The sequence below is a fragment of the Sinocyclocheilus anshuiensis genome, unplaced genomic scaffold (genome assembly GCF_001515605.1).
Source record: "Sinocyclocheilus anshuiensis isolate Anshui unplaced genomic scaffold, SAMN03320099.WGS_v1.1 scaffold122, whole genome shotgun sequence".
NCBI classification, from domain to species: domain Eukaryota; kingdom Metazoa; phylum Chordata; class Actinopteri; order Cypriniformes; family Cyprinidae; genus Sinocyclocheilus; species Sinocyclocheilus anshuiensis.
The window spans coordinates 254,784-275,789 of record NW_015544153.1 but is presented as its reverse complement, the minus strand read 5'-3'; the positions used below and the strand labels follow the sequence as shown (position 1 = coordinate 275,789).

At 36.4% G+C, this 21,006-nt stretch overlaps 3 protein-coding genes across 5 annotated transcripts in view; 1 reads left to right on the top strand and 2 right to left on the bottom strand.

Moving 5' to 3' along the window:
- The window catches only part of LOC107695209 (F-BAR domain only protein 1-like), a 36,306-nt gene extending 27,782 nt beyond the window's left edge, over nt 1-8,524 (bottom strand). Inside the window, exons 1-2 of the mRNA XM_016495027.1 lie at nt 8,410-8,524; nt 8,205-8,323 (exon numbers count right to left, since the gene is read on the bottom strand). The gene's annotated coding sequence lies outside the window, so the exon portion shown is untranslated. The remainder of the gene's footprint in view (nt 1-8,204; nt 8,324-8,409) is intronic.
- A 762-nt stretch (nt 8,525-9,286) lies between these two features.
- LOC107695246 (zinc finger protein 692-like) lies at nt 9,287-15,264 on the bottom strand. The gene is made up of 12 exons (XM_016495055.1): nt 14,986-15,264; nt 14,206-14,400; nt 13,541-13,572; nt 12,351-12,854; nt 12,202-12,271; nt 12,035-12,112; nt 11,848-11,958; nt 11,707-11,757; nt 11,395-11,473; nt 11,067-11,181; nt 9,866-9,965; nt 9,287-9,686 (listed from the first exon to the last, which is right to left on the bottom strand). Exons 2-12 carry the CDS (start codon nt 14,370-14,372, stop codon nt 9,404-9,406), a joined length of 1,590 nt encoding a protein of 529 aa, XP_016350541.1. The 5' UTR covers nt 14,373-14,400; nt 14,986-15,264; the 3' UTR covers nt 9,287-9,403.
- LOC107695247 (leupaxin-like) lies at nt 14,414-19,813 on the top strand. 3 transcript variants are annotated; one of them, XM_016495057.1, is made up of 9 exons: nt 14,414-14,435; nt 16,872-16,996; nt 17,544-17,596; nt 17,748-17,847; nt 18,039-18,308; nt 18,396-18,569; nt 18,934-19,015; nt 19,087-19,235; nt 19,421-19,813. In XM_016495057.1, exons 2-9 carry the CDS (start codon nt 16,874-16,876, stop codon nt 19,685-19,687), a joined length of 1,218 nt encoding a protein of 405 aa, XP_016350543.1. In that variant the 5' UTR covers nt 14,414-14,435; nt 16,872-16,873; the 3' UTR covers nt 19,688-19,813. The 3 variants fall into 3 exon arrangements, with proteins under 3 accessions (XP_016350543.1, XP_016350542.1, XP_016350544.1); XM_016495056.1 differs by lacking the exon at nt 14,414-14,435 and adding an exon at nt 15,844-15,913; XM_016495058.1 differs by lacking the exons at nt 14,414-14,435; nt 16,872-16,996 and adding an exon at nt 15,863-15,913.
- The last annotated feature ends 1,193 nt before the right edge of the window (nt 19,814-21,006 follow it).

The window sequence follows — 21,006 nt, the reverse complement described above, 5'->3', positions numbered from 1 at the left end:
AAATTGGTACCGAGAACCGTGGATTTTCACTGGTATTGGTACCGAATACTGAAATGTTGGTACCGTGACAACACTAGAATACATTATACAACTGTTATTTTAAATTGTAATAATATTTTACAATATTACTGTTTTTACTATATTTTTGCAGCCTTGGTGTGCATAAGAGACTTCTCTTTATAGACCATAATTTGTAGAAAAATTATGGATGTTTTATAGAGATTAACATTGAGGAAATTGCCAAAATGACAGCACTGTCCTTGAGTAGATGTGTTTGTGGGAGCCAGGCGTGGGCCCAGTAGAGAGCTGGTTGGAGGTGTGATTCCTGTTATGTTTCTGAGAGCTGGATGCTGGCAGGATCTGCAGCTCATGGAGTGCTGACCACAGGGCTTTTCTCTGGCCGGCCAGGCCTCTCCTGGCACCATTGACGGCCATCAGCAGGTGCACAGCATGACCTCTCATGGACAGGGAAATACTCATGCTTACGCCTTGCTCCCTCTCTCCTTCTTTCACACCCCTTTAATTAACTCAACCCGGCCAACCTTACACCCCTACGGACGACACAAGCTTGGCAGCGTGGCTTGTTCCAAAAATAAGACTCAGTCATCGGTTCAGAGTGCTCCAAACAGACATCAGGGCGTAACGTGGAGGAGACGGAATACGGAATACGAACTGGGCCAACTGGAACTAGAAGGAATTTCTAAATATTGGCTTCTCATACTCTGTAATTAGGTCTATATGTCAACCATGTATATGTTGGTGGACATGGCAATAGCAATACTAAGTTTAAGATGTTTAATAAGATGTTTATCACTAACATCTTATTATCGCTAAAATATTCATTTAACACAGGCGCTTGTTAATATCAACCAATGGCATGATAATACGCAAAAAAAAATCATGTTTCAGTTAAATAACAAGCTAGCAGATAACAGCCATTTGGGATTATGGCAAATCTACCCTTTGGGTTTGGCACCAAAACACAGTGACACTGGCAGCTGAATTTTCCATGGAAGACTAGAAGTCTCCTAGAGCTGATTCTGTGGTCAGTGTGGAGTGAGTCCTGGAGGATCCATCTGGTGCTCAGTTAGTCTGTCAGAACCAGTGTACTGTTAATGGAAATTAATGTGTTTTCTTGACAAAAAAAAAAAGTGTTGGTAGTCAATTTATCTAGAGCCATCTTTACCAAGAATGTCTATGTAATACCCCAAAAAAATCTATTAGCATTCCCATTCATCTCATTTGCGCTTGCTTAACCGGCATAGGAAACCCAAGACAAATATGGACAAATTTGAATATATTGTTTAATTATCTCCACAATTCTAATTTATGTTGAAATTCTAAAATTGAAACTTCAGTTAAGGGAAAAGATTTAGTCATGTCATAGTCATTTTATCCAGTTATTCTGACTACAATTTTATCAACTTGTAGTCAAATTGTCACGTTAGATTTTTGTAACAAAAATAATATTTTAGCTGACAAGAAAGTGCAAAATTAAACCACATATTCCAAAAATTATGTATTAATTTAAAGATATGCATGAACATAAAAACATGTGAAAATTTTGTTTACACTATTGAGTGTTCACAGCAAGTACACTGATACTGATATGGCATGAAAATTTACCAAAAGTAAAGTGCACAGCCATGCAGTGACCCTCATCCCTCTCAGGCAGAATTTAAATGGCAATGCTCAGCACTTTTCATCCTTTCATTCTCCCTCTCTTTCTCAATTTGCTGTGACTGAGAGGATTGTTAGAGAACTATTGGCAGATGCAGATGCAGCTCAGAGGGGAGATGCTGATCTCCTTTCTCTCTCTATCTGAAGCTTCATATGGTGGTGTATATAAACAGAAGCAGCGTATCAACCCTCAGCTGAGCCACTCCAGGAGTGAAGCATGGCTACACTCTAAAAAATGTTGGGTTGAAACAACCTAGCATTTTTTAGAGTGTACAGAGCCAAGAATCAACAGTAGACAGCCTGCTTGACTACTAGAGCCCCATCTGTCAAAGTCATAGTGTGTGTAAGGGGAGTGAAACTCTAATGAGGAAGAATGCTTTTAAATATTTCTAATAATGTCAGGGCTGCATTAGAAAAGAAATTGAGGGAGCAAACCAACCAACAGTGGCCTAAAAACATTTATAAGAAATGACAGTACTTAAATAAAAATCTCTGATGAACAACCCTTTTGAGGAAAAAGATGTGCCATGGCTATCTGGTGAATTCAGCCTCTAATACTTATTACCGTGTGAATCAGAGTGTATTTGTGCCCTTCCTCACCTGCTCTGGCAAAGGAAATGAGCTGAGAATATTTCCTGTCAGAGGGGGTTTTGCAGCATCTTCAGTGGCGCATTGCCAAATTCCCCACCCACCCAGGCCGTCTGTATCTGCATTAGAGCTTCAGCAAGATGCACAGAACTTGATTTGGTGTGATTACGAATACATTTGGAGGATTTATTTTTACTGGAAATTCTGAGGCTTATGCTGTAGAAGCCCTGTCTGCTATTTCCACAAGAACAAAAACCCCTTACAAAATGTTATGTGTTTACTCAGAAAACTTAAGGCCATGGTTCTGAATAATTGCCATATTCATTTACCAATGTATTAAATAATACCATGGAAATACCATGGTACATGTCCAAGAAGCATGGTAATTAGACAATATTATATGAGCAAGAGTGATTTTGCTCTAAATAGCAGCATTATTATTAACAACAGCACAATTGTACTATATTGTGTGATATTGCTTATGTAGAACAGTTCATTGAACAAGTTAATATTCAGTAACTTACAGTACATTTAGACACAATATTACACATTATTTTGTGTATTGTTGCTCCACCAAATAAAATATTTGCAAACAACCAAAACTGATTAATTACTTCCTCAACATATCAGTGTGTTTAACTGTTTAACAAGTGAATGATTCAATGACTCGCTCATAAAGACAGCTGCAGCATACTATCATACTAATATTTCTTTCATAAAAAGGTAGCCTATGGTAAAGGTAGTAATATCTAATATGCAGTATGCTAGTATTTGTTCTTGAACGAATCAAGTTTTTTGAATTAATTGTTTGAATTCATGACTCACTCATAAAATCAGTGATTCAATTCAGAATCACATACTGTTTCTACCATATCTTTAATTGCAGAAATAGTAAAAATAGTATACGTACTAAAATGTTATTCCAAATTCAGACAGTCACTTATGTCATTCTGAATGAATCAGTGTTTTGAACAAATCAGTTGAATGAATGAGTCAATCATCACTCATAATAAAGACCACCTACTGCCATACCAATATAACCTGCAGAAAGAGTCACTGAAAAATCTCCAACACTAATGCACAGATTGACTGAAATGGGCAAACACAGACAAGAAAACTGATCCAAACAGCCAAAAAAAAGTCCCAGTGCTGTTGGAACACTGCTAAACAAATTCAATTTAAAGACCAAAAATAACTGCTGTAAAATGAAGTTGTTCACTCCCAGTTGAAAATGCATCATGATTAAAGGTCTGGACTTGAAACTCAAAGGTTAAAGGTTTAAATTCTCAAACGGGTGATGACCAATGAACCAAGGTGATAAGAACAAGAACAAGTCTTTCTAAAGTAAGCGTCAGCTGCTTTAGATAATAAATGATCTGCTGAATACTAATTAGCAATTAAGACAACATTGAATGTCACATGAACAGTATGGTGAATGGCACCATGTGGACAACAGAAATATATCCTTCCACACCAACAGAGTTCATCTTGTTTCTCTGTTCAGAGACAGCAGAATGAAACTACAGTCTCTATTGGCTTTTGTGCTGTGCTGAATGCTGTTGTTGTTGTAAGTAGTGCTCGAGCACAGTCTATGACAGCAGACCAGAGCTCACCTCCACCCGGTACATCACCCAGCTGCATAAGCCATGCGAGTGCATGCAGAATCAACAATTGTTCACAATGCATTAATTAATTCAGATCATTAAACCATGTTTGTGCAGCCCAACAGCATATTTAAATGACAGAACATGTCTAGAAGACACTGACGGAGGTGCATAAGCAACACAAATGATAAACATCATCCTATTCTCTGGCATTGCTTACTGTTGCTTTCTCAGTTTTTTTGGGTCAGCACGCGCCTCATAAATGACCTAGATAGCAAATTTGATTAGGGCCTTCTGAATTCGGGGACAGTTGCATCTCAATGGCGCAATTACACGCCACTGAGATTTCCTGTAAACTAGCTTTTATTATCATGCCACACAGCATGACGTCTGTACTCTCCTGATAATTTCACTGAAACACTGTTAAAACCTTGAAAATGACGACTGACTGTTTATACTCAAAGCAGCTCAATGTTTTTTTAGTTTGTTTCCCAGCATTCTCTGCCTTTACATATGAGTCATAATTCACCATTCACCAAATGTTATAAACTCCTACCCACAATTGTATCGTGATTCAACCGATTTGAGTCGTCACATATTTGTATCGATTTTCAACCGGCTCGGGGTGCATCGATACATCCCTAATGATCAAATGACAACATTTTAATTTTTGGGTGAACTATTCTATTAAAACATTTAATTATAAACAAGATGACAAATTGATACTTATGGAAAAGTCCCACATCCAATTCTTGTAACAATGACCCACAATCAGGCTAGGCTCAGAGCCACGTTCCCTTCTGCAGGCTTCTGTGTGCCTCTAGACAACCCAACAGACAGAAATCCTCCATCTGCCACGGGGTGCCAAGCTTTGCCCACAGGCGCTGTCCTGCTTGGCAGGGATGTAGGTGAGCCAGCAGCACTGACACACAACTACAAATCTTTCAATGCTGATGCTTTCGACCACTAGTTATCAGCGGATGATAAAACAAGTGACAGGAGAATTGGACCAGATTCCTTGAAACTTCAGGTTTTTACTCTGTTAAAATAAGTTTATGTTTATCGACTGTTAATGAGGGAGTCCTCGCTAATGCAGCAGGTCTAATCAACAGGACCAAATCAAGCCGATTCAAATTTAAATGCAAAGTACTGTGCATCCCCCACCTCCCTCTCTCTGTCCTTCTTTCCTCCTTCTCTGCAGGTCTTCAGAGTCAGGGGTGTTCCTGAATGATCCGTCTAATCTCAAACCGCACCGGCTTTCATGTGTCTCAACTCTTTCTGGCCTGATAATGGATCTAACTTGACTTAAAAAGTGCCAGACTTACTACATTTCAGCAGGCCCAGTGTGGGGTCAAAGTATCTACTGTTAACTTCTGCATGTCCTCAAGTATAAAAAGCTGAAAGCTGGAGATGGGATGTACAGCCCTTTCAAAGCTCTTCACTTGAGTAAGACAGAATTATCCAGATGCCTTCAGGGTTCAGAGCTCTAATCAGTCTTTTATATAAGATGAGACAGGATAAGAACCTTAAAATAGTTCCCAAAATCAAAATGCAGTATGAAACTTTAACAGAGAGAAAAGCTTACTCTACAAAACAAAAAACAATGCATTTTGCATGCATGCATGCACTGGCGAGCCATGTAGCACTGGATGATATCTCTCGAGCACAGAGGAAATGCAGCAATATCAGTCTTCAGTCCTAAAAAATAAACTGTTTGCAAGACTCAGACGTCATCAGACACTACTCAGAAAACCAGATTATAAGATAGTTTAATTTTGTCTCTACTTCTCTTAAATGCATTTTATCCCTTGCAGTGCAATCAACGCTGATAACCAAATATTGATATTTGAATTTCTAACAGGCTTTAAAAGTTGTTAGCTTTTATTCTGAGGTAAGTGCAATGCTAGAAGTGTTAAAAGCCAATAATTTTGGAAATGATGGAAACTATGATGAAAGACATCATTAGCATTCATCAGTACAGTCAAAACGTATAATATGACTAGTCATAGTACAGATTCAAAATTTCAATTGAAGTCTTTACACTGATGACCCTAACAAAATATGTTTGATTCATAATGACTAAATGTTTGCATTGAAATCTTAACACAGCAACAGGACGGTCTTTAACAGGAAAGTGGACTACTTCAATGTGTTAAAAAATAAATAAGTAAATAAATAAACAATCTGAGAACCTATCTTGGAGAAACCACCATGTCAAAACAATTACTGTACTTATATGTTCATACAATCATGCAACTTTATACCCTGTATCTTAAGTTACCTCATTTTTACCAATCTATAACTTTTTTTTTTTTTTTGCAATTTCTCTGAAATTTGAAGTACTGTAAGTACACACTGTTCTCTTTTCCTAATAAACTCAAAATGAGGCGAGTATTCACTAGTTAATAGTGTGCAATAAACACATACACTGATAACTGTAAGTTACAGTTGTAACTAGTTGTAACTAAACAGAACAGAAACACTTGGTCATTAAATTAATGTTTTAAGTTTATTAAGTTTAAATTAAGTTTATCAGTTTAATTCATAATGTGTTTATTAATCAGTCTATTAATTCAATGTTTGCAATTTTTTGATTTTTTTTTTTTTTAATTAGCCACTCAACTCAAGAACCTTTTGGAATTTTTCATGGACCACAATTTGACAAGAATCTGCATTATAAGAATCAGATGGTTGAATGGTTTGTTAATTTGTTTTAAAAGCACTTTTAATCTTTGGGTTCTTTAAAGGATAGACTAAACAAGAACAAGTCAAGACACACACTCAAAGGACAATCTGCATCTGCATCACAAGACTCTTATCATGAGGAGGGGAATACCATGCCGTGCATTTACAAAACAAGCTGCAAGAGATCACACAGTGAAGTTAAATAGTGGAGTACAGTGTATATGAGCCCCAGGATCTGTGTTGCACAATAACTCAGCTTTGCAAACTCTTTTGACTTTGTGGGAATATGAAAAACTAGCCTGCAGCCATTCTCCACAAATCTCCAACCACATGGCACTAGCTCAGGATGTGACACTGTGCACCAAGTGTTTCTAGAAATAACTTGCCACACTTCCAAACAGGCGACTGGCCACTTCTAGAGATATTTCTTCTGATCCACTTCATCAAGAATGACAGGGACATTATTCATTCACACAATTTGCAAAACAAATGATACGTCGTTTATGGCATGAAATTTGACAGCCTAAATTGAGATGCTATTAGAATCTTAGTGACATCTAAATGGATACTGTATAAAGCCAAGTCTTTCTAAAATGTATTCCTTAAAACTAACCAGTAAAAAAGTAATCCAATTTTTTTATTTTCATTTTATTTTGGTACTTATCCATTACATACTAGTAGAACTTATTATTAGTGATTAGTATCTGTTCAGTCACTACGAGTACTTATTTATTACATACTAGTAGGCCTATTTCTTATTTCTACTATTCTCTTTCTCATCAATGACAAGCAGGTTAATTGTTTTATTGTTACTATTTACAATTTAAACATATTCAGTCCCAGAATGGAGATTTATAGTTCATATAATATCTGTTCACTTCGAATTGTTGTTGCTGGTACCTATTCCAGGTTTACTAACTATTCTATAGATTCAACTGGAACAGACTGTACTGTAGTGTTTCATAAATGGGTACTAGAATCTAAAACATAAATACAAACAAAGCTGGGACAGATACAAATTTTAGTGCCTAATGAATAGTTACTAGTAAAGTTAGAATAGGTACCAGTAACAACTGGAAAAAGTACTGATCGTAAGTGAATAGTGAACCAAAGATAGAACTCAAAAGCAAAAATGTGCAATTTGTTACTAGAATATTTGCATTCTACAAATGGGATAGTGACAAATAGCAAAGAAATAAGTACCTGTATGTAGTGAATAAGTACTACTGACAAACTGAATTGATTAATAGAGTCATCTAAATGTATAGTTGCTAGTTAAACTAAAAACATACAAGTCATCAGTGGATTATTTACTAATAGTTTAAAATGAGCATTAGTAACAAATTTAAATACTAGTTAGTTGGCATGCCATATAACTGTACATACAGTTACTGAATGCAAGACATGAAGCAATAGATAAAATATATAGCATCATATTTTAAAACACATATAATTAACAAACAAATTAATCTATCCAACTTTTAAATTCCATTTAAGAGACACAAAATCTCCACTATTATTCTGTCACAGCAACTTCCTTCCAGAAAGCACCGTGTCTAAGTCTTTGTTCTAGACAGTGGAAATATATGCACTGATGGGGAAGAGCACTACACATGCTGTGCGCTGCCAGCCCAAACTGAAACTGACCTTGTTGCATATGATCAAGCTTTTGCTCCACAATGCTGAGACACTGAAACAGAGATGCTCCGCTGGGGAAAGCCTCACTGTCAGTGACACATACGATGAGCTGCCCCAGTGCTGGACGCCTATTATGTTGCATTACAGGTAAAATGTTTCAACAGCATACGCAATGACCTCATACTGTGCATAGAAACGTATATAAGTATGTTACCTGGTTGTGGTTTCAGTAAAAACAATGTGGCTCATTTTCATCACCGGTATTGTTCCGACCGTGCCGCGTTCAATGTGTTACGGAGAGTTAAGCTAACAGTTGACAGTGTTCAAAAAGCCCCACCCACCTGTGCTCCTATTGGTTCAAGATTCCCTTCACTCAAGTGTCACCGGAGCAAAAGTGTGTAGGCATAGCAACTGCGTTTCCAATGCCGCTTTTCCTAGCCAATAGAATAATGGTTAAATTTCAAGAGGCTACGCCCACCTTACCAAGTACAAGTCGTTGGATAAAGTGTTTGTCAATCAAAGTAAGCCTTTTTAAAAGGCGGGAACCCTTGAGTTCGATTATTGTAATGTATGCAAAAAATATTTTCTTTACCGAAATTCATAAAGACAAACCGCTATCCAAATGGCCACAAAAATGAAGTAATCAGAAAAACACAGAAAAAAAATACAAATAAAAAAAATCCAATACCATAAGAGCAAAAAAAGATCTTGTGTTGATCATTTATAAAAGCAGCACAGAATTCCACCACAAAATTATATCAGGTTCATTCAATAAATGAAATTACACAATCACATTTATGTGCTAAAAATTTTAAAGCAGTTTCAGCAAATTGTCAATTAATTGGTATTATTGACCATATTACTGAAGGCTCATACTGTTACCCATGAGCAATGTGTGATATGTTACAAATTTGACAAAATATGTTACGTTACAAAATATGACAAATTTAAAAATAATAAATCAATTATTAATAATTAATACATTGACCTGAGTATGCTGATTTAGGTCATTTTATATAAATACGGCTTCTGCATGACGGCAAAACAAGACGTATTTATATTAAAAAAAAAGAATTAATACCACAGATGCATCACATGGCAATTTCTCTGCTTTTTTATTAAAACCAATTAGCCACACAGTAGAGTTTGCTCAAGGTCAAGGATGCACAAGTTGTTACATATTTAATAAAAACACTACATATCAAATGTTATTCTACAGCAGTGTGATTGTTGGAAGCAGAAGGGGAAGATCCGCGCTGCCCCGAGGGATGTGGGAGTGGGTCAGAGGGAGGAAGGGCAAGAGTCAGTTCCGGAGAGGGTGTATTATGGTCTGGGTGGCTCTTGCTATGGTGAGCCGTGACATTGTCTCTCTTTTCAAAGCGGCGACCGCAAATCTCACAAGGGAACTGGTAGGTGCTCTCAGCATTGTGCTTTCGCATGTGCCAATTCAGAGAGGCTTTCTGTCGACAGGTAAAGCCACACACCTCACACCTGAGAAAGAGAGACGGGGCGGGTTAGATCTGGAGCTGAAAACTGTAGTAGCAAAGCCTTGAGCAATATAGTTGTTGTGTTAATTATTGATGGAATGTTGCTGTAAAAATTTGTTATTGAGTTATGCAAGCTTTGGTATAAACAAAGGGCCTAATGCACGTGTGTGGTGAAACTCATACTGCAGCGGTTTCTCTCCGGTGTGTATCCTGCGGTGGATGATCAGGTTACTGCTGGTTCGAAACGCTCGGGCACAGAACTCACAGATATAGTCTCTCTGATCTCACAGACACAAAGAATCATACAGAGAGAACCATATTACTAACCAGAGCATGAGAAACACTAATCCCTACTATTTACTCTACTTGTCCAGTGGTTTTGCTTCCAGATACAGATTTTATATCGGACAACAAAATTAACAATATTCCAACAATTACAATAACAATATTAATAGCATTAATGTTATATTAAATAAAATATCATTACATTATTATATTTTATTTGACCTTCTATAATTGTTAATAGTTTTCAAGGACATTTTTGGAACAATTATATTAAGTGTCTGTAACCACGATGTACTAACATTTAAAATAATCATTTGATACTATGTAATTACATCTGTAATTATTTTCTGTTATTACATCTAAGTGTACTGTTGACCCTACAACTACTTAGCCAACCCTTAAACCTAACCATACCACCAAACCTGTCACTAATCTTACTCATATTTCATCTCAATAGCAGTAAAAATGTTGAAAAACACATAAAAAAATAAATGAAAAAACCTTAAACCTAACCATACCACCAAACCTGTTACTAATCTTACTCATATTTCATCTCAATAGCAGTAAAAATGTTGAAAAACACATAAAAAAATAAATGAAAAAAAGAAAAAAAACTATTTTTTTTCATCAAAGTGCATACAGTAGTAGTTAAAGACACCTAATAAAAAGTGGGACCCTTTTTTCACCTTGTCCATTTTGGCATATCTTTAATCAGTTTAATCTTCTACCAAATTAAATGAAATATAGATGATTTTGTGTCAAAATACAGTAGAGTTTGATTAGATACCTGGCCTTTGGCATCAACAACAAAATATATTGGAAGTGTTTTCTTCTCCCTTTTAAAAGCTAATAAACCTATTTTTTCTTTTATTATTGCATTTAGCATTGTTGTTTACATGCAAAACAGACCTGCATCCCACAAACTGACAACCACTGGATTAGAAGAATATAATTACCATATAAATTTTTTTTTTACCTGAATACATTAATGTTGAGATTGAGATACATATGTATACATACTCATACATGTAGTGCCTGTCCAAAAAGTACACTGGATGACATTTATCACATACATCATTCATATTGACTAAAAACTCACTACTATGCAACTTTTCATGCTCCTTCAGATGCTTCTTAAAATTGAATGACTTGCTGCAGGTGGGGTGCGAGCAGATGAAGGTTTTCTGCTGGAGATGTTGGTACTTGACGTGATGCTGTGGAGAAGAACAGATTGTGAGATGCTTTGCCATCTTATGAGGTGTTCATGCTTTTCCGTGAAGCCTTGCAATCAACGTATTTCTAATTGAAATAAAGTTGATTTTCTCATCGATCAGTGCAGATTAATGGAAAAGTTCTTCTCTCTCAGAGTTGTTTTAGTCCAGGCAAGACTAATGAATGTGTCATTTCAATACTGACTCAGAACTCACATTTAGATATTGCCGACTGAAGAAAATCTTATCGCAGCCTTCAAACTCGCAAGGCAAAATTAGTTTGGATGTTGATTTTCTGTAAACACAGAGATTAGTATCATGTAATTATGACGTTAAACAGGACATTCAAAATAAAACTATTAAAATATAACCAAATATATAATTAAATGACTGTTCTAATATATAAAACATACATAACTACACATAAAAACTATATAAATATAAAACACTATATAAATATTTTTTTAAACATATAGGTCAGTTAACTAACAAGTAATATATTTATCTTGGTAAAATTAAATAACAAACCGTTTTCTCTTGCCACCAATCTGGGACACGTCATCTTTCAATAACTGTGGACTGGAAAGAAAAAAGCCAATAATTTTGGGATTCCATTTAACTTATTGGGAATCTTAAAATATAAAAATATGTGCTGTTAAGACAAATCACCTGGTATTTTTAAGAGTTCCTGCTTTTTTGTTTGCATTGTGTGTCTCAGGAGGATCTGCTCTACTCGGGGTCCCTCTGTTGGTTAAATTCAGCACTGCAACTTCCTCATGGCTAAGAGACAGTGTTAGTTTAACTTGTGACTTTTTCAGCCATTAAGTGTTTCAGTATAGATGAATAGAGCACAAACCTATCAGGGGGGCTTTGGTTTTCAATGCAAACCCATGCAGGACTGTCTCCAGTCAGCTCATCACTGTCTGCTGAAGATCTGACAATCAGAAAAAGATTGAAGAGACATGAGAATTAAACAAAATATTATAAATACAGCTAAACAACCAAACATGCAAATATATATACCCATGCTCTGAATGCAAAAGATCAGCTGCCACATAATTTCCTTGCTGTGTCTCAGGTGTCACTGTATCACCTTAACACACAGTTGTAGTTAGTCCTTGAATAAAAAAACAGCATATTTCTTTCAGATAAATCATTAAAAACAAAGTCACCTGCATTGTTGTTTTCCCCAAACGTTTCAGACCTTGTCTCATGTTTCTGTTCTGTGTCATTTGTGGTAACTTCAGCATTTTCTTGTTGTTGTTGTCTGGTTTTTAATCTAGTCCCCACTTGTCTTTCTATCTCTGTGTCTGGTTCCTTCAACCTCCTCCTGCCTCGTTGTTTGAGTCTCTTTGGGCTAAATGCAGTTCTATCACCTTGATTTTTAGATGTCATTACTTTCTCTACCTTAATAGGAGACCACAGAAAAAGATGCCCGTTTTCACAGGTGTATTTCAGACACACGTCCACCTCAGATGAGTCTTTGGACTCAGTTTCAGCTTCTCTTGTCTCTGCAGCATGAGTGCTCTGATCTCGCTCTGTTGTTTTTGTGACTGTCCCAGAATGCAAGACAGGGGGAAGAGGGCATGTCTGTCCATGGTTGTGGACCAACAGGATGAGTTCCTGCAAAGATTCCTTGGTAGTTGACAAAGTGCTTGTCTGTCCTTTCCCATTAACTGCAAAAAATATTTAAGGCTCATTCACACCAAGGACAATAACAGTAATGATAACAATAAAGTTTTAATAATGGTTCTAATTCTGTGAGAATAGGGAAGTCTACACTACAGTCATAACGATAATGACACAGAGGAACGATATCATTGGAATCACTTTCAGAACGATATTTTCCAGCTGATCAGAATCCACCCGACTTTAAAGAGCCTGAGCATTTAAAGCAGCAGACAACAGAACTGCATTGTGCAATGGTAAGAACGCTAATGCATATATTGTTATAGTTATCTTTAGAGTTATCATTCATGGTGTCAATGGGTCTTTATTCAGTATTTTTGTCTTGTTTTCCAGTACAAATATCTTGAATGAATAAATAACCAATCTTAAATCAAGATATATTTACAGTACTTGAGAACCATAATTACTTAAGATACTAAGTCTTGTTTTCTGAAAAATGTTAAGCAGGTTTATGCTTGAAACAACAACAATAACAACTATATATATATATATATTCATATTTTTTGCATTTTTTGGATGTTTTACAATACAAAATATGTTGTATTTAGTTATGAAGAAATCATGGAGGTTAAGATACTTTATACAAAAATTATAAAGTATTATAGAGTAAATTATGTCTGAATTGTCATTTTGTTGGTAAACTATGCCTTTAAGGAGGGAATCTGTGGCTTACCTGAGCACTTGATACAAACCCTTGAAACATAGCTGCAAAACATAAAGCAAATGTCATTGTCAGTTAGACCACATTTTATCTGCAACGCTTCACACACCACCAAAAAACCTGTCTGTCAGCCAAATCTAAATATGTTTAGAACTCCATAAACCACAAGTTCATCTTTGCTTTTCTGCCTGTACTTTCTTTTAAGCTCACTCATAATTCCTGTCTTTTCCCTGTATGATTTGGAACTGGATCAGAACTGGAAAAAAATTTGAGTCTCATCTTCGAAGCCAGAATCAATAACTGCAGATGTAATTCAACAGGAATTCTAGAGTGCACGTCCAACGAACTGTCATCTACACTCTTAAAAATAAAGGTGCTTCAAACGGTTCTTCAAGCGATGCCATAGAAGAACCATTTTTGGTTCCACAAAGAACCATTCAGTCAAAGGTTCTTTAAAGAACCATCTCTTTCTTACCTTTTTATAATCTGAAGAACCTTCTTTCGCCACAAAGAACCTTTTGTGAAACAGAAAGGTTCTTCAGATGTTAAAGGTTCTTTATGGAACCATTTAGACAAAAAGGTTCTTCTATGGCATCATGAAGCACCTTTATTTTTAAGAGTGTAGTGGGTCTAAGGGTAACTGTATCTCTCTGCAGAACAGTATTACTGTATTATACCTATCCAGCAGATGCTGAGCGAGCTCTGAATGAAGAGAGAAGCCCAGTTTCTCTTTGAGCTGACCCCAGCTCTGCAGACACGAGCCCAGCCGCACGTGAGACTTACTTCTGCGGGCATCCAGCTCCCTGCGCCGCTGACTGTGCAAAGTGTCTTTAGAGGATGACATCACACTGACAGGTGCCACTCAAACGACACTGAAGATGGAGATAGAAACAAGACTGACAATCAGGTGAAGATGATGAGAGGTTTGAATGTTCGTTGCTGTAGCACAAATGCGGATTTAAACCATCAGACAAATGAATAAACTGTTGAATAAATGGCAATCATTGGTTTCTAAAATATCATATTTGCAATAATAGCAATCGTAAAGGCATTGTAATGGTTCTAATTACAAGTACAGCTCAACTGCATAAACAAGGAACTCACATATTAATTTATTAATATGAATTCATTATGACTACTGTAAAATCTTTTAATTTGGGGTAAATTTGCAGCCCTGTTAATAATTTAGACAGTCTTCTATTATTATTTTTTTTTTAAGAAAATGAATAGAATATAAAACAGCTAATATAAAATGTAGTCGATAGTGACACTAAAGCACCTCCTAACACTCAGTTGTTTTGTTGAAAAAAAAAAAATTGTTTTAAAGCTTCAGGCTACATTTTGTACTCTGTTCATGGAAAGTGCCACCGGCAGTTGCCCTCAGGCCTTATTTGAAGTATATGCATTATGTCTTAAGCTGACAACTCATAAGTACAGACAGGAATCCACTGACATACCTAAATCAGACCGTGAGCGACAGTGTTTGCGGGGCCCACTAGCTCAAACTGTTGCCCTTTTAAGGAGGACCCGCTCAGTCGATCAACTCGGTCTAACGCTAGACTCGGTATAAAAAGCATTAAATATATCTCGTGATGAAAACGACGCTACACAGAAAATTATTAATATCGGCTGAATTCATCTTCCCAGTATGATTATGTGAAGTACGTCTTAATTTCCAGAGTATTATGTCAAGCGATCTGTAGAAAGAGAAAACAAATCGGAAGTTTCCTGTCCCAGAAGCCCTCGCGGCACAGCTAGTATCTATGGGAAATGTAGTCCTAAAACAAACATCTGTGCGATATTGTAATTTCATATAATCAGCCAGTGTTTTAAGCGTTAAAAGAGTTGATCTAAGTCATTTCTAGAAAGTATAACTAAGCAAACTAAACAATAGAATGTATTAATATGCATATTATTGTTTACATTTCTTAAGCAAACTATCTTAATATAGGCCTATGTGTGCCATGATTTACCGTAATGTTTTAATCAAAATGGTAATAACATTTTCAATAATGTGCTGAAACATAGACGAATTACACTTGGTTTTGTAATACCACTACAATTATTCATAGCAATAAAATTAAAGTATTTGAATAAATGGGTACACAAGCTCCTCTAATTTCTATAATAGGGCACACACAGCCACTCAAAATATTCAAAGTGCCTGTTAGCAAACGGTAGCAAAATGCAACAGGGTGAAAGACATGAAATAAGGAGTAAAACAACGAGAACACAAAAAGGAAGCAACATCAGTTTCACATGTGAGATTGGGCTCAACCCACAGCTGCATGTATCAGATCACCCTACCACACATGCTCACTAGGAACACACAACGCACACTGCTTACCTCTCATCTCACACCCCAGACCGTCATGGATGAACTTGGTGAGTTGTTCAACCTTTTATATGTCATTCTAACACTAAAGTCTTAAACAGTGTAGAATCTCTAAAGATGTAACAGATTTGTAGTCCAAAGACTGTGATGATTTTCTATTCTAAGTTTAATTTCTATTATTTATATTACAATTCTCTGGTAGTCTCATTTAGACTGTAACCTATAAATGCAAGCAGGTATTTGTGGTATGATAATTTTTCTGGGACATTTTCATTGGTTTCCTCAAATTACACTAAAACACTCATCGACATGTCACACATTTCAACGTGACCAGTGGATTATCAGTGACAAGCTGTGACATTTTAGAAAATAGACAAAACACATTAATGAATCAACACATTACATTTTAGAGCATGAAGCATTTTTAAAACAACCAAACAACAGCACCCAGGCCATTCTAAGTGAAATGTCATCCAAAAAAAAAAAAAATAATAATTATAATAATAAGATGATGATGAAGAAAGAAAGAAAGAAATATGTATATATAAATATGTGCATATTCTTTACTGGTAGCATTTTGGTATACTAAGAGTTTATTTTTCTTCCCTGTGAGAAGTAATGACTCCTGTCACTCTTAAGAATAAATTGACATCCTTGTGAAGGATTTTTTTAAACTCCTAATTTATTTGGTATTTTGACAGAATTTAGTCAGATCACTCATTTCTATATTAAGTGACTTTTCTATGTCAGCAAAAAAGTGTGGCAAAAGTTTGAAATTCATGTGTTTGTTATTTCATGTTCTGCACCCGTTATGATGAGAGCAACATGCCTTTTCACTTCCTCAGGAAATGACACGGATTGCTAACGTACAGTGGCTTTACCTTTAGTTCAATCATAACCATGATTGCAGATTTTTGTTTTGTTTTGTCAGTGTATGTGTCAAAGTTTGTGTGCTCAGTGTCACTGATTTCAGTGCAGTGTTTCACATGTGTGAATATAATATTGCAGACATGCTTTTAGAGGAGTTGGCTCAGAGCTCTACCCAGACTTCAAATGTTCCTGCACCCATTCCACCCAAAACTCTCCAACTGGGAGCCTCGGTTAAAAGTAACAACACAACTCAGCTTGAACAAGTAATTACATTTCAGGCCAATTCATTTTCATTTTCAAATTGAATTTAAACAAGAATTTGAAAATCATTCAAGTTTCAAAAACTGTTTAGGGTTGGTAATATTTGTCTCTTATGCTTATATTATTAAAATTTTACATAACTGTTTTCTATTTGAATATATTTTGAAGTGTAAGTTATTCTTGTGATAACAAAGCTGAATTTTCAGCATCATTACTCCAGTCTTCAGTGTCACATGATCCTTCAGAAATCATTTTAATATGCTGATTTGGTGCTCACTAGTTGTTCCATTGTTGTGGAAACCGTTATACATTTTTCAGTATTCTTTGAAGAATAGAAAGTTCAAAAGAACAGTATTCATATGATATAAATCAAATATTTTTTTACATTATTTTTGCTGTCATTTTGGACAAATTCATCCTTGCGGAATAAAAGTATGAATTTCTTTAAAACATTAAAAACCTTACTGACCCCAAACTTTGAACTATTAAATGTCTACAATATTTAGGCCCAAACTGAGCCATTCTAATGTCTTTTTCCTCCCGTTACAGACTGAATCTTCTGGATTTGTTGCTGGTCCAGGAAAGACATATAATCCCTACAGGTATATCCACCTCTTTCCAACATTTGTAGCAGAAAGAGCCTGAGTAAAAATCCGTTGATGTATCATATTTATAAAGTATGGTTAAAAAACCTTTTGGCATACATGGTGTCCTTTGAGGTTCAGCTGTTCAATGAGAAGAATATTTTTTTAGTGTGGTTCCAGTCCCCGTGGAAGCAGGAGTGATGAGTCCCGGCACAGCTACACGAGAGCTCGACTCCATCATGAATGAACTGCTAGGGCTAGGCCTGGAGGTGAGAGAAACATGAGGTGGACATCAGTTGGCCTGTTCATGCATCATCTAAGTTAAATCACTATTGCACATTATGAGTATCACCTGAAGAGGGCAGTATAAGCATATTAAGGCTCCTGATATATATACCCCCTTAAGTCAATTATTTAAAGAAAAGTCATTCAAATTGTCCAAAAATTCTTTATTTTGTAGGTTTCAGAACCAGTTCCCACATCAAACCCACCTCCAGTGGCTTGCAAGTCAATAAAAGACAAAAAACCTGAGGAAACTAAAGAAAGTGATAGTGGAAGCCAAAAAGAGACTAAGAAACCACAGCATCCTCCTCTGTCAGAGAAAGTATCCAAGAATGTGGATGCTATAGACGACCTGCTGGGCTCTCTCAGTACGGACATGGAGAAAATGGGGGTCCGCACTGCTGCCAAAGGCAATTGTGCTTCTTGTGACAAGTGTATAGCTGGGAAGGTACAAGCAAAATGCAGACAACAAATCTACAAATTACTATCAGTTTTCGGTATGAACAAATATGCCATCCTATATCCCAAACTGCAGATGATCACAGCTCTGGGTCAGGTGTGGCACCCAGAACACTTTGTGTGTACGGCATGCAGGGAAGAACTCGGCACTTGTGGTTTCTTTGAGAGAGATGGCAAGCCGTACTGTGAGAAAGACTACCAGAACCTCTTCTCCCCTCACTGCGCTTACTGCAAGGGTCCTATTACTCAGGTGACCTGCCATATGTCTCTATTTACTCTCTGAAAGCTCCTTGTTATAATTTCCTCGGGCACGTTAATTGAAAATTAGACAAGTTCAAAACAAAATTATAGTTTTTATTAAATATATATTATTTTATTTTTTCCACTGCTGTATATTACTCATTTTTGGGCCTTAACCCACCAGTTGAGAACTACTGCTCTAGACCCAACTACTAAACTAATTAGAGTAAATAGCAATACAACACAATAAAATTACTTAAAATAAAACTAGTAAATAAATAAATGTGGAATATAATTTTCAACTCTTTCACTTCACAAACAAATGAATTATTCTAGCCAATGAAGTAGGTGATAATTTATTGTGTTTTGCACAGAACATTCTAACAGCGATGGATCATACATGGCACCCAGAACATTTTTTCTGCGCCCACTGTGGAGATCTGTTTGGACCTGATGGTGAGACAACCGCAGATTCAGTCATTATTTGAGAAATCACGTTTTGTACTGAACGAATCTGTCTTTTCCAGGTTTTATGGAGAGAGATGGTAAACCATATTGCTCTAGGGATTTCTACCGCCTCTTTGCACCCAAATGCTCTGGCTGTGGAGAGCCAGTGAAGGAGAACTATCTGTCTGCAGCCAATGGAACCTGGCACCCTGACTGCTTTGTCTGTGCGGTGAGTGAATTAGTGGCGTTGAAGGCTGGAATGCAATACAGTCATGTGACTCACTCCTTATAAATAAGGAATATGGAGTCAGTCAGTCTGTACCATTGTGGTGAGCTTCAAAGGTGAATTCTTCACCTGCTCAATCGATCACTCCAGAACATTCTTTTTCATTAAATGTTTCTGCATCTCTCCAGGACTGTCTGAAGCCTTTTACAGATGGTTGCTTCCTTGAGTTGAATGGTCGGCCCCTCTGTTCCCTGCACTATCACTCTAGACAGGGCACTCTGTGTGGGACCTGTGGAGAGCCCATCTCGGGTCGCTGCATCGCTGCTCTGGACCGCAAGTTTCACCCTGAACACTTTGTGTGTGCGTTCTGCCTTCGGCAGCTGAGTCAAGGTGTGTTTAAGGAGCAGGGAGGGAAGCCGTACTGTTCGGTATGTCACGAGAAACTCTTTGTGTGAAAGAAGTGACGTGATTCCAGAAGTGTTTTCTTCAATAAAAACAATATTTAGTGAGGGACTTCAGCTTGCATCATGATTATTTTTTTAGATTTAATTTAAGATTATTTTAATATATTAGTAATTAAAAAAGAATAATAATAATTTTAAGTCACACTGTGGCCCTCTGGAAGTTTGCTGAGGCCCCCTAGTGGGCCCTGGCTCCCTGATTGAGAACCACTGTTTTAGAAAGAAATAGCAAGAAGGAAGGAGTGATACATACACCATTTTTCTATTTTGTTTGAGAAAAAAAAAACTTTTTAGAGAATGCAAATCAAATGCAGGAAAATGTAAACTATAGCAACATGTTTAATGTCATTATTTCATATCATTTTCATGATTCTAATACGTTCATACAATTTAAGTAAAGGATTCATTGTCTTTTACTTAAGTAGACTATGACATTAATTTAATTTTGCACTCATAGCATAACAAAACAAACATACATCTCCGCAGGCCTTTGAGGAGATTTCTGGGTCTTGTAAATGCTATTGATGTACTGTTATTTCTTTTAGGTTTCAATGATTAAGAAGACTCAAGATTCTAATTAACATAATACCATATGTGTTCATAGCCCATGCATTACAGTGACATCATGGGGACATTTTCTGTAAACATTCAAAAAGGGTTAGAATAACACCGACCGTCATTTTCTTGCTTGAATATACATGAACTCTACAAAAGCCGGTAGATTTTGTTGTGTGCATGTCAAGATCACATGAGTGAACATCCCTATAGTCATTGCTCAAGATCCCTTGTTTTGTCAGTTCATTGCACTGTTACTCAGGGTTCAGTCAGGCAGTAAGTTAAGGACGAGCCTTCTCATCTTCAAAGAATGCTCCTTGATGGTAAGACATGAAAGTTGCTTTCTGGGAGGATGGGTCAAAGATCAAGATGTTAATCACACCATAACAATCATGAAGCACAAGAACCACCCACAGTGAGTGGACAAACACTCATATAGTATGTGGTGAATTTAAGATTTTAATGCAGTGGCTTAATCTAGCGTTTGATTACCATAAATGGCACAAATTCAGTCACAATGCTTTCACTATGACAATACTGTTATGCCATAACTGACATCCAAGAAAACACTCCTTATATGTTTTAATGCTAGGGATCCCCAAATATGACAATCCCCTATGAGAACACCTTCCTCAAATATATATTGATTTTGTATTAAGTTAATTTAAATGTATAAAGTTTTAAGTTGTATTAATTAGAAGTTGTGTTAAGTTTGTATAAAGACTTTTAAAGCCAATTAAAAATGTTTAATTCACACT

Bases quoted from the DNA above. Each gene is read 5' to 3' on its own strand.
- LOC107695246 (XM_016495055.1), bottom strand. From the start codon at position 14,372: ATGTCATCCTCTAAAGACACTTTGCACAGTCAGCGGCGCAGGGAGCTG. The intron at 12,113-12,201 runs GTATATATATTT...TCTGATTGTCAG, and splicing joins CTTTTGCATTCAGAGCATGG to ATCTTCAGCAGACAGTGATG. The intron at 11,758-11,847 runs GTGATTTGTCTT...TTTTCTTTCCAG, and splicing joins GGAACTCTTAAAAATACCAG to TCCACAGTTATTGAAAGATG.
- LOC107695247 (XM_016495056.1), top strand. The intron at 16,997-17,543 runs GTAATTACATTT...CTCCCGTTACAG, and splicing joins ACACAACTCAGCTTGAACAA to ACTGAATCTTCTGGATTTGT. The intron at 18,570-18,933 runs GTGACCTGCCAT...TGTTTTGCACAG, and splicing joins GCAAGGGTCCTATTACTCAG to AACATTCTAACAGCGATGGA.